This window comes from Onychostruthus taczanowskii, unplaced genomic scaffold (genome assembly GCF_017590055.1).
Source record: "Onychostruthus taczanowskii isolate IOZ18803 unplaced genomic scaffold, ASM1759005v1 scaffold60, whole genome shotgun sequence".
In the NCBI taxonomy this organism is placed as follows: Eukaryota; Metazoa; Chordata; class Aves; order Passeriformes; family Passeridae; genus Onychostruthus; species Onychostruthus taczanowskii.
In genome coordinates this window covers 4,112,325-4,126,697 of record NW_024503680.1, presented here as the reverse complement: position 1 = coordinate 4,126,697, position 14,373 = coordinate 4,112,325, and the positions used below count along the sequence as shown (strand labels likewise).

General features: G+C 53.6%; 1 protein-coding gene across 1 annotated transcript; it reads left to right on the top strand.

The window, feature by feature from the left end:
• The first annotated feature begins 1,357 nt into the window (after window positions 1–1,357).
• PABPC1L (poly(A) binding protein cytoplasmic 1 like) lies at window positions 1,358–11,904 on the top strand. Its single transcript, XM_041419291.1, has 15 exons — window positions 1,358–1,550; window positions 2,256–2,449; window positions 2,941–3,056; window positions 3,807–3,946; window positions 4,722–4,816; window positions 5,061–5,198; window positions 5,678–5,773; window positions 6,608–6,874; window positions 7,357–7,447; window positions 7,742–7,867; window positions 8,845–8,984; window positions 9,294–9,387; window positions 10,176–10,306; window positions 11,119–11,208; window positions 11,783–11,904. The coding sequence occupies exons 1-14, from the start codon at window positions 1,358–1,360 to the stop codon at window positions 11,200–11,202; spliced, it is 1,905 nt and encodes a 634-aa protein (XP_041275225.1). The 3' UTR covers window positions 11,203–11,208; window positions 11,783–11,904.
• Window positions 11,905–14,373: the final 2,469 nt, after the last annotated feature.

Genomic DNA, 14,373 nt, shown 5'->3' with positions numbered 1-14,373 from the left:
CACGGGGCGGGGCAGGGCCGCACCTGGCCGGGGCAGGGCCGCACCTGGCCGGGGCAGGGCGGTGGGCGGGGGTCCCGGCCCGCCCCCGGGGCTGCCGCGGAAGAGGCGGCCGGTGCCGGCAGCCGCAGTAGAGCGGTGCTGCCACGGCGAGCGCTCCGTGTGAGTGCGGGACCGGCTCCCAGCCCAGCTCCGGCTGCCGGGGCCGTTTCTCCGGGTTGGGGGTGGCCGGGGGTCCCCGGCAGGCGCTCGGGCAGGGTGAGCAGCGCTCCTCCGCAGCCCCGGCGCTGTGCGCTGCCCTGGGCTTCCGGCGGGGCTGCGCCGCCTGTGCCCGGCCGCTCCCCCAACGCCGCTGCCGCCGCCTCCTCCCCGTCTGAGCTCCCTTCCCTCCGTGCCCCGCTGGCTCTGAAGGGCCGCTGGGGCTGCTCTGTTACCCTGTGTTTGTTTTTTGGGGGGGCTCTGGGCGGTGCGAGGAGCGGGGCTGTGTCACGGAGCCGGCTCTGCAGTGAGCTCCCGGCCCTGGGGACCTGCCTTTGGCTGGGGGGGTTGCTCCATGCACCTCTCCTATATATGTGTATTAATTTTGGGTTTCTATAGGTGTCTAAACAAGTATCTCAGGACCTTTGAGCTTAAAGGTAAGAGCCCCAAGGATGGTTTTATAAAGCTTTTGGGGCAGGACCTGCATTTCTGTGTTTCTAGGCAGTAGCCTGGGGGTCTCAAGCACTGACCGTTGTCTTCACATGGAAGTTTGTACTCAACTGAAACCAGGCAGAGACTGAGAATCCATTTGCCTGCTCTGGGAACAGTAGTCAACAAGTGAGAAACTGGGAAGGGGTGGCAAAAACCCTGTGTCCGCCTTCTTAGGGATGCAGTTGTTTGTAGGGAGCACGTGGGCTGCAGTTGTGCTCCCTGGCCATCAGTGCAAATCCCCGCTCCTTGGGTCTGCTCTGGCTGGAGGCAGCCATTAAGGAGTTAAAATGGAAGTCTCTGGTGGAGAAGGGCTGTTTACCTTCTGAGAAATTAAACTCTATTTTATTTTCCTTGGGGTTTGCATGTTTTAAGGAGCAAATCTCTGAGTGAGTAGTGTGTCTCTGCATTCTCAGAGGGTGTGCATGGCTGTGAGGTACAGATCCCTCCAGCTCAGCTTTTGCACCAAAATTGTTATGTTCTGGAAAGTTTTGAGATTGCAGTTTCCTTGGGGCATTCCTGATCCTAGTGGAATGGGAGGAGCATTGCTTTGACTTGTGCTGCTGCAGTGGGGCCAGCCCCAGTGTGGGTCTGTGATTGCACAGGCCATCTGAAACCCGTGCCCTGCAGCCTCGCGTCTGTCTCCTTCTGCAGCTAAGCTCTGTGTGTGACCATGAATGCCAGTGGCCCTGGCTATCCCTTAGCCTCTCTCTATGTGGGAGACCTGCACCCAGATGTGACTGAAGCCATGCTCTACGAGAAGTTCTCCCCTGCTGGGCCCATCATGTCCATCCGAGTCTGCCGGGACGTGGCCACGCGCCGCTCGCTGGGCTATGCCTACATCAACTTCCAGCAGCCTGTGGATGGTAGGTTCCTGGTACCAGCTCTGAGGAGCTGCTTCACAGCAGGGACTTGGGTGGGCCATAGAAGAGGGGGGAGAAGTTGTCTGATGGCTGCATTGCTGCTGGAGCTTGGTTCTAACTAATCCCAGTCTGCTCTCTGATGGTGACCCATCCTGCTTCCATCTCTTCTTAGGGTCTGAGAAAGGATGCAGCTGCTGGGCTCTGGTGAGAGGTTGAAGGTGACTTGCAAGAGTTGCCTCCCTCCTTCTTCTCCTACAGAGAAGAGCACCAAAACCCCTTCTGTCCTTCCCCTAGGGTACCCAGCTGCCTGCTGGCTCACAGTGTAAAGTGAGGCCACTCCCCTGGCAGGCATTGCCATGACGCAGTACTGTAATTGGAAGGTGTTCCATGCTGAACTGAGGTTTAGTGATGGGAAGGTGTTGATTTAGTTGCCCTAGAGACCAAAATCCTTACTGGGTAAATTAGTTGGGCATCTGCCAGACTGGAGCTTGTTGTGAAATGGTTGATCCTAGGGAGTCAGACATGCTTTGGAGAGAAAAAAAATAATTAGTCCAAGAGTGGTGTGGCTGGAGGGGTGGGGAGGCAGAGCTGCCTATCCCATTTAGGTTAACAAGCCCTTGTCCCTGATTCCTGTGCCCATCTCAGCTGCTGCAGAATGTGAAGGAGATCTGTCTCTGTTACTCCCCTCTCCTCCCCCTTGTTTGGCAGCTGAGCGAGCCCTGGACACCATGAACTTCGAGGTGATCAAAGGCCGGCCCATCCGCATCATGTGGTCCCAACGGGACCCCGGGCTCAGGAAATCAGGGGTTGGAAACGTCTTCATCAAGAACCTGGATGACTCCATTGATAACAAAGCCCTGTATGACACATTTTCTACCTTTGGAAACATCCTGTCATGCAAGGTAGGTGTGCCCAGGGCCCTGCAGGAGAGGACTTGCTGCAGAGCTGCCCTCACTCTTGGAAGCATGCTCCAGCTGGCTGAAATTCCCTTTCTCATTTCACTTCCCACAACATCTCCTTTAAATTCCCAGCTGCTTTGAAGCCAAAAGGCCTTGCTATGTTTCTCCTCAGAATGGGGGCTTTTCCCCCAGTCCCTGCACAGGGATCTTATTTGTCATCCTGCCCAGCTCAGTGCACCAGTGGCATGTGGGTCTTGGGGAGCCATAAGTTCCTGGATTTCATATAAAGCAGCATGGATCTGGTCCTGGGTTTGCCCACCTCCCTGACCTGCTGCCAACATCCCAAAAGAGCTCAGCTGCAGAGGGAGCAGGATGTCAGGGAGGGAAAATGCCCCTGGAAAATGGGGCTGGGTTTTCCTGTGATGTACTCGTGTACAAACATGGAGAAAAACAGTGTCTGTCTCTTTTCTTTGCCCCTCATGCTGTGTTTGTAGGTGGTTTGTGATGAAAATGGATCCCGTGGCTATGGCTTTGTCCACTTTGAGACGCATGAGGCAGCAACTCGGGCCATTGAGACCATGAATGGGATGTTGCTCAATGACAGGAAGGTGTAAGTGCCAGAGAGAGGAGTCTGGGCTCTGCACTTGGCTCTGCTCCTCCCTTGCCTTGGTCCACTCTCGGCAGTAAAAGCATGCCCTGCTCAGGCATCCCCTTCCTGCTGCTCTGTGTTCTTCCCTTTTCCATCCCTGCTGGGCATGGCAGCTCTGCTGCTCTCTGGGACAGTGAGTCACTTGTGGTGGGTGCTGGGGGAAGTGTGATAGTGGTTTGGAGCTGCTCCCAGATGGTGGGGAAGGAGTCCAGCCCCAGGCTGGGTTTTATTGCTGAGGTGGTGTAATGAGTGCCCACAAAGTGGATCCTTGATCTTGGCTGTTGCCATCAGATAATTTGGGCAGGGAGAGGTTTTGTTGTTGTTCCTCTCTCTGTTTGCACCTCGCTCTACATCCCACAGAGGCAAGGATTGTCCAGAGTGTTTGAGAAGGCTTTGGAGGAAGAGAGCTGGCACTTGGTGGTATCCTTTGGGGTCTTTTGTGGTGGTGGCCTCCTTTGAAGTCTTTTGATGTCTCCTGGGGTGACAAATGCCTACTTTTGGCAGTGGCAATGGGGAGTTTGGGTACATGTACACCAGAGGGGGATATGCTGAAGGTGCTGCATGTGGAACTCATGGTGAGTTTGTGGGTGAGCACAGCACGGCCTGAGGTGATGGGATCTCTCTTGGCCTGTACTGAGACAGGTGTGCCTGAGTCCATCTTCCCTCTGCAGGGGACATGCAGGGTTTGAGGCCTCTTCTTCCTTCCCCCAGGTTTGTTGGACACTTCAAATCCCGCAAAGAGCGCGAGGCAGAGGTTGGGGCTAGGGCAATAGAATTCACCAATGTCTACATCAAAAACTTTGGGGATGACATGGATGATGACAGACTGCGGGAAATATTCTCCAAGTTTGGTGAGTGCAGTTGTTGTCTGATAAACTGGAGTTGGGGCAACCTAAAAGGAAGTGGGGGGAGTGCTTGGCAGAAATAGCAAGCCCCTTTTCTCAGTGAGATGTGACTTGCTTAAACATCCCCCACATAAAAGGACTGCAGTCACTTCATTTGTCAGGATGTTACATGTGCTTTCCTGCTTTGACAGAGGATAAGTTCTACTTGGTGCTGTCTTGAAAAATGTATGCTTTTTCTTTCTTGGATAGGTTTTTAAGTTGTCTTGTTACCAGTATGCTGTCTGGCTACAGGAACCCTGGGAATAAGAATTGTTGACTCTGAATTTAAAGAAAACAGGCTTTTCAATTTAGTCCACTACTGGAGGATGCCTCTTGTGATGGGTTTTAGTGTTGTGCCAATCCATACTGTTCACACTTGGTCAGTGCCATCCCAAGTAATCTGTGGTTATCCTTCATATGAACCCAATCTGTATTCATATATAAAGGAGATGAGATTTTCTAGCCAAAGGAGCTCCCTGCACTGGCTGGAGAGGCTGAAGAGGCCAGGGCAATGAGAGCAGCAGCCCAGGTTGGAGGGATCACCCTCACCAAACCCCACAGCCTCCTGTCCCTGCCTCATGGGGTTCCTGTTGTCTGTTCTCCTGCTGGGCTCTTCCAGCTGCCCTGGCTGTCCAGTGCCCTCACTGGGCTGGTCTCATGGTGGCTCCCCAGCAGAGAGCTGCACACTGGCAGCACCCCCTTGCTGGGCACCCTCAGACTGTATTTTCCTTCCCTGCTGCAGGAAAGACCTTGAGTGTCAAGGTCATGATGGACAGCAGTGGCCGCTCAAAGGGCTTTGGATTTGTCAACTTTGAGAAGCATGAAGAAGCCCAGAAGGCAAGAGGCTCCTCACTGCCCATCTCTCTCCTGAGACTGTCACCTGGTGATGTCCCCACCTCTCCTCAGGGGGAATCTCACCAGCTTTGTGCCTGTCTGGGGGCTGGTGCTGGGTACCTGGATGGGCAGTGGCAAGGGGGGGCAGGTCTCTGCTTGTGCTGGGGCTGCCCTGGGGTGGTGGGTGCAGAGCAGAGCTGTGGCCACGGGCTCCCTGGTGCCCTGAGAGCCCTTCCCTCCCCGGCAGGCCGTGGCTGACATGAACGGGAAGGAGATCAACGGGCGGGTGCTGTACGTGGGCCGCGCCCAGAAGCGGCTGGAGCGCCAGAGCGAGCTCAAGAGAAAATTTGAGCAGATGAAGCAAGAGCGGGTGAACAGGTACCAGGTAAGGGAGAGCAGGGTGCTCCATCCTGCAGGTCTGCAACAGGGACACTCTCAGCCTGGACAGCACAGAGCTCTCCAGAGCAGATCAGATCAGCATGGTGGGTACCTCCTGCAATTAGGGATCCAGTCACTGCCTGGGAACGTCCTGGGAAGCAATGCCGGGAAAGAGGAGAGAGATTTAAAACCAGGATGATGTTGGGAGGTGAACAAATGGGTCTGCTAATTTCCAGAAATATTAGTCTGGAAATAACCAGCTTCATGAGGTTCAGCAGGTTCCTGGTGATGTGTGGGTGCCTCTTCACTTGGGGTGTTTGTATTTTGAATGGAGTTTAGGCACAATCCTCGCCCCTCTCCATGTCTCTGCTCCTGCAGAGGATGTCCCACCCTGCAGATGAGCTGCTGGTGAAATGTGCATCCAGTGTGACAAACTGCTGTAAACTTGGGGATCCTAAACTGCTTTTTTTGTTCACCTGTGTGCAGGGGGTCAACCTGTATGTGAAGAACTTGGATGATGGGATAGATGATGAGAGGCTGAGGAAGGAGTTCTCTCCCTATGGCACCATCACCAGTGCCAAGGTGAGGGACTGGAGCTCCTGGGGCTGGTAAACTGGTACACTCAGCCCTTGGGAATGGATAGGGATTATCATCCTGCTGAATTACACTTCCCTGATGATGGCTTGTATCTCAAGCCAGGTGTAAGGGATGTGCTGCTTCACCTCACACTCTCCTGAGGAGCAAATATTTTGTAGCTTTGTTGAGTTACCCCAGCCCTGGTGAGGTGCCAGGTATGGGATCTTAAAGCTGCAACATTCTGAATATTGCCCAGCTGCTCTGTGACACTAGTGAAATGAAAATGACCCACAAGCCACCTCTCTCAGGACAGTGGGGTGACAGGCTGGTGTTTGGCTTTTTGGAACACCATAGACGTGTCACTCTTTCCCTGGCACTGGTGTCAGGATTCTCTGGAAGGCAGCATGTAGGGATGGTCTGACTTTAAGGTCAGTTACCTGTAACCTGCCAGGGACAGATGCTGCCTGGCCCTTGTCAGGGCACAGGGTCCCCCTGACCCCCATGCCTTGCTGGCTCCTGCAGCATTCAGCACCAGAGCATTTCTGGTCCATGGGCTCTGTGAGACTGAGGCACGGATTCCCCCCAGACAATCACAGGCTTCTGATCTCAGACTGGTCCAGACTCTGCCATCTTCATTTCCCAAACCTACTGCCTGAGCAAATCCTGCCCTTCCCCAGAGAAACCTGTTTGTGGGAGGGGTGCAGTCCCATCCATCCCTCCCTGGGTGTGAGGGCTGAAATGGGGTGCCTGTGGTTGGATCCCACACACACCCCCCATACTGTGTTTGTGGATGCTGCAGTGAACTGTGAACTTAGCTGTCTTGTTCTAATTCTGTTTTAGGTGATGACAGAGGGTGGCCGCAGCAAAGGGTTTGGGTTTGTATGTTTTTCCTCCCCAGAAGAGGCGACCAAGGCCGTGACAGAAATGAACGGGCGCATTGTCAGCACAAAGCCTCTCTACGTGGCACTGGCTCAGAGGAAAGAGGAGCGGAAAGCAATCCTCACCAACCAGTACATGCAGAGATTGGCCACCATGAGGGCCCTGCCTGGCCCTCTCCTGGGCTCTTTCCAGACTCCCCCAGGGTACTTCCTACCCCCCATGCCTCAGGTGAGTCCTGCTCCCCAGTGGCAGCCCTGCACAGGGACCCAAGTCTGCCCTGGGGCAGGGTGGCAGTCGGGCTGAAAAGCAGAGCTTGGGTTGTGCAGATCTGGACAAACCCTGTGGAGCTGGTGGGATCTACCTGGGCTTCCATGTGAGCAGCAGGGTGGGATGCAGGCGCTCCAGAAAATGGGCTGGGGATTTCATAATTACTGCTCTGGAAGGAAGGCAGGAGGAATTTGGTGGGAGGGAAGCATGGAGAGCAAGGGAGAGGGGTTACAGAGGTGCAGAAGCTCCTGAGGGGGACATGAAGTAGAGCTGCTGGAGGACCTGCTGACAGCAGGGCTGGAGGTTGGTCTTGAAAGTGCTCTGGCACCTTGCAGAGCATGGTTTTAGCTTGTCTGCTGTGTGCAGCAGCCACCAAGGGGCTCTGGGTTAGTGCTGGCTCAGCTCAGCTCCCCCATCACGTTGGATGTGTTCTTCTTCCCCAGCCACAAACCAGAGCTGCCTTCTACGGCCCCAGCCCTGTTGTCCCAGTCCGCCCTGCCACTCGCTGGAGTGCGCAGCCCTCCCGGCCTCCCTGTGAGTCTGCCTGTCTCTCCCTGGGGGCTCTTGGCACGAGCTGGGCTCAGCCAGGGACTGAGGGGCTTTAAAAGCAGCAGGGAGTGTGTAACCATGAGAGTTTATCTTGGAAAAGCATGCAGGGCTTTGGTGCAGGGCCATGGTGATGGGCACCGGGAGGTGAGATGTTGGCAGTGACACCAGAGGTGAGGTGCTCCTGAGGAGCTGTCCCCAGCCACAGTCACTCTCCCCACGTCTCCTTCCATGCCTCTGCTACCAAGCAGCTCCACTCTGTGTGTTCTCTCTCTGCAGCAGTGTACCCTGAAGCCACCCCCATCCTGAGGGCCGCCGTGCCGCCCCGGCGCCTGCTGTCCAACGTCAGCACCACAAGACAGGCCTCCACCCAGGTGCCCCGTGTGCCCCCCCAGGCCCAGAGAGTGGGTGAGTGGAGAAGGACACCCATGATATCAAGCTGGGACAGTGCTGTGGTGGCAGGGGTGCTTACTGTGAGCTCAGGTCTCCAACAGGATGGATTGGTTTGTGGGATTGCTCATGGAGCAGTCTGATGGTGTGATGGAGTTGGAGCAATGTCTGTAGGACTTAAGTATGTAACTTTTTGGGGAAGGCTGGGATCTTTCAGGTTACTGAGACAGGTTTCTGATGTGCAGATTGGTCTTGTTGGTGGCTACACCTTGAAAATCATCTTTAAAGCAGATGGTGATGCAGCCACAGCACCTGGGCTTAGTGCTCAGACAAAGGCAGAAGGTGGGAAAGGATCTTTGGGGAGCAGGAAGGCTGAACTACTGCCGATGCCAAGCCTCTTGTTAGAGGGGTTTGGAGCTGAGAACCAGACCTTGCTGGCATCCCCAGTGCCCGGCTGTCCTGAGGCTGGCCCTGGGTCTTGGGGTGTCCCCTCCACACGTGACCATCTGGGGCAGTGACTGCCTGCAGCCTCCCATCTTCATGGGATTTTGACCAAAGTTCTTTGTCACTGCTGAAGTGAGCAGTGGGACCAGGAGGGCTGTCTGTGGCTTGTCCCTTTTCCTTTTGTTGTTGTCCTCTCATTCCTCTGCCTTCACCTCCCTTCAGGATGAGCTGGGAGACAAGGGTCTCACAGCCCACCCTGCCCAGTGCTGCTCCCCTTCTCTGGCTGCTGATGCAGATGGGTTTCTGGAGGAGAGCTGACGAGGTGTGGGTGCCTTTGTCAGCTCCCCTGCACAGCACCAGACCACCCCACCCCAAGGGCAGCAGTGCCTGCCTGTCATGGGGAAGCTGCCTTTGACCTGGAGGATGCTTTGAGCCTCTGTAGCAGTTTTCAGGCCCTCCAAACAAGCACACTGTCCTTGTGGCTTCAGCTTCCTTGACACAGGAAAGCATTTAAGGACTCGTCTTCACAAATGTTCTTGTCCCCATTGCAGCCAACATTGGGACACAGACAGTCAGCACCCGGGTGCCCTCCTCGTCTGCCCTGCCACGGGGTGCCCAGCAGTACAAGTACTCCTCATCTGCCAGGAACATGCAGCCCATGGGGCACATGCCACCCATGGTGGCCCCACAGGTAAGTGCTCTGCAGCCACCAAAATGTGACATTCCTGGTCTTGCTCTGGGATAATGTAACTGCTGACCCCAGGGACCCCTGTGCTCTGTGAGTGGTGCTGTGGGGACCTTGTGGGGCTGTGGAGGCAGTGGCCACACAGCTCTAAAGCTTGACTTCAGCTTTTGTGGAAGCTGGTGTTTGAATACAGACAATGCATCATGGAAGGCTGAAATGCCCCATTGTGGTTGGTGTTGAGCACCATTCCTGCAAGTCAGGTAACTAACATCCCTTCCAGCCTTTGATTGCTGTTCTTCCCTGTTTTTCCTCCAGGTGGGAGAACCTGCTGTGCGTGTCCAGGGGCAGGAGCCACTGACAGCATCCTTGCTTGCAGCAGCCCCCCCTCAGGAGCAGAAGCAAATGATTGGTGGGTGCCAGGCTGCTCTGCTGGAGCAGATCCAGCTGCAGGGCCCTGGGGACATATGGGCTTGCGTGCACCAGGGCAAAATTAACTGCTGAGAGAAGCTGTAAGGCTTTGTGGGATTGTTCTGATATTATGCTGCTTAAAAAACAATAATAAATTCAGTCTGTGTTGGAACTGGATGGGAGCAATAAAGCCACTCCCTGTCTGCATGAGCTGCCTGACAGTGAGAGAGTGTCTGGAGAAGTTTTGCAGAGGCAGAGCTCCATCCAGCCTGCCTGTGCTGCCAGGCCATGCCAGGGCATTTGCAAATTTGCAATTCCCCTGAGCTCTGAACCATCCTGCACTGCTGCTCCTGGGCACTGATGAACAGCTTGGTGGCCGTGGGGGTGAAGGTCAGCTGTGCCACACAGCCCTTGGCTTTCAGGTATTCTGTGGTGGAGCAGGCAGTGCCCTGGTGTAGGCCAGCATCACTTGGCCTGGCCAAAGCACAGCAGGTCCAGAGCAGCTCTTTCTTCCCAGGAGGAAACTGCTCTTGCAGAAACTGTGCACGGGTGGGCAGATGTGCCCAGCTCTGCTGCCCTGTGCCCACTGTAGGTGCCTGCTGCTGACTTCACCCAGCAGCTTCCTGTTGCTGAGACGTGCTGGAGTAGCTTGGCCTGTGAGCAGTGGTTTTTCCACCATCATCACCACCCTTGTATCCCATTTCAGTTGAGTGGCAGGAGGGCTTGCGGTGGGTTTGAAAATGCTGGGGGCTTGCATGGTGCTCATGTCCTGGCTGGTGTTTGGAACAGGTGAACGCCTCTACCCTCTGATCCACGTGATGCACCCCTCACTGGCTGGCAAGATCACTGGGATGCTGCTGGAGATTGATAACTCCGAGCTGCTGCTGCTCCTGGAGTCCCCAGAGTCCCTGCACTCCAAGGTAGGACAGACTCCCTGCCCAAACAAATCCCTTCCCAAAGGGCTGATTGCCTGCTGCTGCAAGGGAAGTGGGCACAGCCCAGGATATTGATCCCTGTAGGAAGAGCAAGTAGCTGTTGGTTTTATTTTTGAGTGAGAAAGGAGCCCCAGGTTGATGTCACCACAGCCAGTGCCTGAATGTCTGCCTTCAGCAAAAGGAGAGGCTGAAGCAGCTCCCTGAAAGCACAGGCCAAGCTTGAGGGTGGTTTGGAGGTGGCTGGGAAGCAGGAGGGGAAAAGCAGAGTGGTATCTCTACATGGAAGCAGCCAGGAAGATGCTCTTTCCTCAGAATAAAAGGCAGACAAGCTGCTGCCTCTCTGCAGTATTTCTTGAGTTTCCTTCTTAATTCTGGTAAATGTTTAGCTTTGGTTCCCATCAAAGTAGTTGGAGTGAATTGACTGCATCTTTTTGTTGCTCCTTGGAGACAGGAGCTGCTTTCACCCTTCCACTGCTGTCTTTTTGAGGAGCCTGGGCTCTCCTGGGTGATGTCAGGTAGCTTTACCTGTGAAATCTGACTTCTGCCTAGCAAGTTCTGACTTGATAATAAAGGAGAGATGCCCCAGAATTTCCCTTGGTAAGAGACAGAAAAGGTCTTTGGGCTGATCAGTCTCCTGCAGAAGCAGCAGGCTTGGATTATGGAATTGTTTGAGTCCTTTACCTTTTGCAAGCGGGTCTGTGTGGAGGCCACACTGGAAGCTGAAATGGTGAGTCCCTGCTGCAGTGCAGTTTCACACTGGAGCACCTCAACTCCTCCCCCTTGTGCTGTGTTGTCAGATCGAGGAAGCAGTCACTGTTCTGCAGGCACACCAGAGCACCGAGGCACCCCACAAGGGCAGCGCTGGGGCCTTCCTGCCCTGACTGCAGGTGGGTGTGCGGGCCCGGCTGGCTCACAGCCGCCGGGTTCTTACGCGGGGATTGGGGATTGGGTTTCTCATCCGGGCCCAGCAAGGCTTAGTGAGCAATGTCAGTGTCTTTGACTGTAATGTTCCATTTCTTAAATTGCATCCTCCATTTCCTGGACTTAGTTGTACCACAGAGACCTTTGTGGGCTCTTTCTATGTTGATGAGGGCAATGGCTCTGCTACCGGAAAGGAATATAGGAAAGGTCCTTGCTTTTCTGTAGGTCTAGTGGAGACCAGCACAATCTTTCCTGGAAATTCCCAGTGGACTTTTTGCAGAACCTTGACAGTAGATACCCTATAAAATATCCTTTGTGTGCTTGATCAGGGAGCTGGCCCTGCTGCTGAGGCTGGGATAGACACACTAACAAAGCAATTCAGACTGCATGTACCCCTTTGAAGATATTTCAGATATCTTCTTGAGTTATGATATCAAAGTAACAGTGTTAATCCAAGTTCAGGTGAATTTCATGTTTTCTGGATGAAACTCTTCCTTTAGCAGTTGAAAATTACCTGTGTGGGTTCTCTGTTTCTTGCAGACTGCAGGACTGAGAGCAATCCCTGAGAAGGTTGCTGCTGAAGAACGGGAGCAGGAACCCCACCATGCTGTTGGAATCATGCCCGTACAGTGACCCTGGCTTGTCTTCACATGCCCCATCTTACTGTTTGTGTGTATTGTAACCCCTGTAGAATTGCTTCCTCCTGCACCTGTAAAAATCCTCACATTAAATCTCTTCTCACCACTGAAAGCACCTGGTGTTGTGTGGAACCCAGCCTGGGGCTGTTACCCATGAAGAACGGGAGCAGGAACCCCACCATGCTGTTGGAATCATGCCCGTACAGTGACCCTGGCTTGTCTTCACATGCCCCATCTTACTGTTTGTGTGTATTGTAACCCCTGTAGAATTGCTTCCTCCTGCACCTGTAAAAATCCTCACATTAAATCTCTTCTCACCACTGAAAGCACCTGTTGTGTGGAACCCAGCCTGGGGCAGTTGCCCGGAAAATGATGAGTGCTGATGAATCATCATTTTACTGAATTTATTGGGTTCTGTAGTTTTATTTGTTCATGTAGGTGACACTAATAAAGAACTGTTCCACCCCCACAAATGGGTTAGTTCCCTTGGCAGGAAGACAGGCAGGACTTTGCTTCTCACAGGTGGAAGGATGGACTCAGGCTGCAGTAATTAGTGATTGAAGTTTGTGGTGCTGGTGGGGTGTCAGTCTGGAGAGCTGACAGAAGGGACATAGAGCATTACATTAACAAATTGCCAACCAACAGGCTCCTCTAATCCTTTCTGATTGCCTAGGAGGACAGATTTAAGCAAAACAGGATGGATTGCTGCTGTTGTCCTCCAGTAATGAACCTTGTAGACCTGCAGTAATGGCCTCGAGTGTCTCCTGCTGCTCACCACAGGGTCTGTCTATGTGTCTGTGGTGCACAAGATCAACTTGTTGAGGTATTGTGGAGCAGCTGGAAATCAGAAGCTGTGTTTCCAATGTGGGTCTCTGACCAGAGGTTCCCAGGAGTCACTGAAGAGCCTGCAAGCATTCACGACTGCATTTTCCTGCAAGGACACTTCCTGCTTGCAGGGGGAGCTGGGACCTGTTACTGCTGTGTTGTGCTCCCTGTGTTGCTGTCATCACCCCGGCCTTAATCCTCTGCTCTTCCTAGTTAGGAAAGGAATTTCAGTCCCTAGAGACTCCTCAGTGCTCGGGGCTGGTGGTGCACTGACCTCACTTGACCTTCCTGGAGCTGGCAGGAGCACACCTCCACCAGCACCACCCACCTTCTTTCTGTGCAGCTTCTGCTGGTTTTGCTGTCTCAATCTTCCTTCTGTGCTGTATCATACTCTCGCTTCAGCTCCCTGCTGAGTCACCCCTCCTACCTCTTGTTTTCCTTCCAGCATTTTAATAGAACCACTTACACATTTGCTCCTGCATGGTGTTTGCTCTGCTCCACTGGGATTCTTCACTTTTTCATCATTCCTTTTTCTCACCTTCATTTCACCAGTTCTTCCTCTGATGTCCTTAAATATTTATTTTCCTCTTAGTGGATGCCTCAGCCTGAACTGTTCACTGTTTAGATATCATCCTCTCAGTGAGATGCTTATAAAGGACTTTAATTCACTTATATACAGGACCCTGATTTGTTATTTCTCTCAAAGTGTCACAGGCTGGAAACTTTCCTGCTTGGTCTCTAGAGGAAAAACATGTGTTTTCAGGAGTGTAATGCACATAAGGAGAGCTGGAATGGAGCTGTACAGGTCAACTTCATCCTGCTGTTGTTTAGCTTGCCTGCAGCCTTTTTTCAGGTGTAACAGGGCAGCTCAGGTGTGCTTGTGACACCACCTGCAGTGCCAGATGGCTGTGCTGGGTGAGCCCTCTTTAAAACCAGAGGGAATGCCAGGTGGGGCCCAGGAACACAGGGATATCAGAACAGCCTCTGAAAGGGTGTGAGCAAGGACAAGAGGTTTTAAAATGATGATCAGAAAAGGTGAAGCTGGCCCTAGGATCCCTGATGATATTAGCAATGGTTCAGAGGAGCTCCCTGGCTGCAGCCCTTGGTGAAGTCTGAGGCTGCAGGGAGCTGAGGCAGCAATGCAAACGAGTCTGGAACAGCTGCTGTTTCTGAGTGGGGCAGATGAAGGTGTGTCCCTGTCACAAACCCTCTGTTGCCCTGTGGCCAGCACTGCCTTTGCCCACCTGGGAAGTGTCCAGCACAGACAGCAGCACCTCAGCAGGAGCAGAAGGGGAGGCAGCAGCAGAAGTGACCCTGAGCTTGCAGTAATGTCTTTTTGCTGTGACCTTTGTCCACCTGGTGCTGTTGCTGGGGAAATCTTTGGTATCAGGCATAAAAAATCTTTCTTGAGGGGAAGGAGATGGTGCCTGCTGCTGCCTAGGGGTGCTGTAATGAGCTGCTGTTGATCAGTGCGGGTGTCTGCCACTCAGGAAACAGCTGCCAAAGATAGCTCTTAATTGAGTGAAACTAGTCCTTCTTCTGGACCCCTGGACTCCTACTCCTAGTGCTTCTCTGCTGATCTGTGTACTGCTGTGTGCTTCCCCACCCTGGAATCCATCACACCTGCCCTAAGAGCTTGGGCAAGGGCTGGCTCTGGGATCAATGGAG

Excerpts from the sequence above, each read along its gene's own strand:
- PABPC1L (XM_041419291.1), top strand. The coding sequence starts at position 1,358 with ATGAATGCCAGTGGCCCTGGCTATCCCTTAGCCTCTCTCTATGTGGGA. Across the intron at positions 1,551-2,255 it reads CTTCCAGCAGCCTGTGGATG|CTGAGCGAGCCCTGGACACC; the intron begins GTAGGTTCCTGG and ends CTTGTTTGGCAG. Across the intron at positions 3,947-4,721 it reads GGAAATATTCTCCAAGTTTG|GAAAGACCTTGAGTGTCAAG; the intron begins GTGAGTGCAGTT and ends TCCCTGCTGCAG.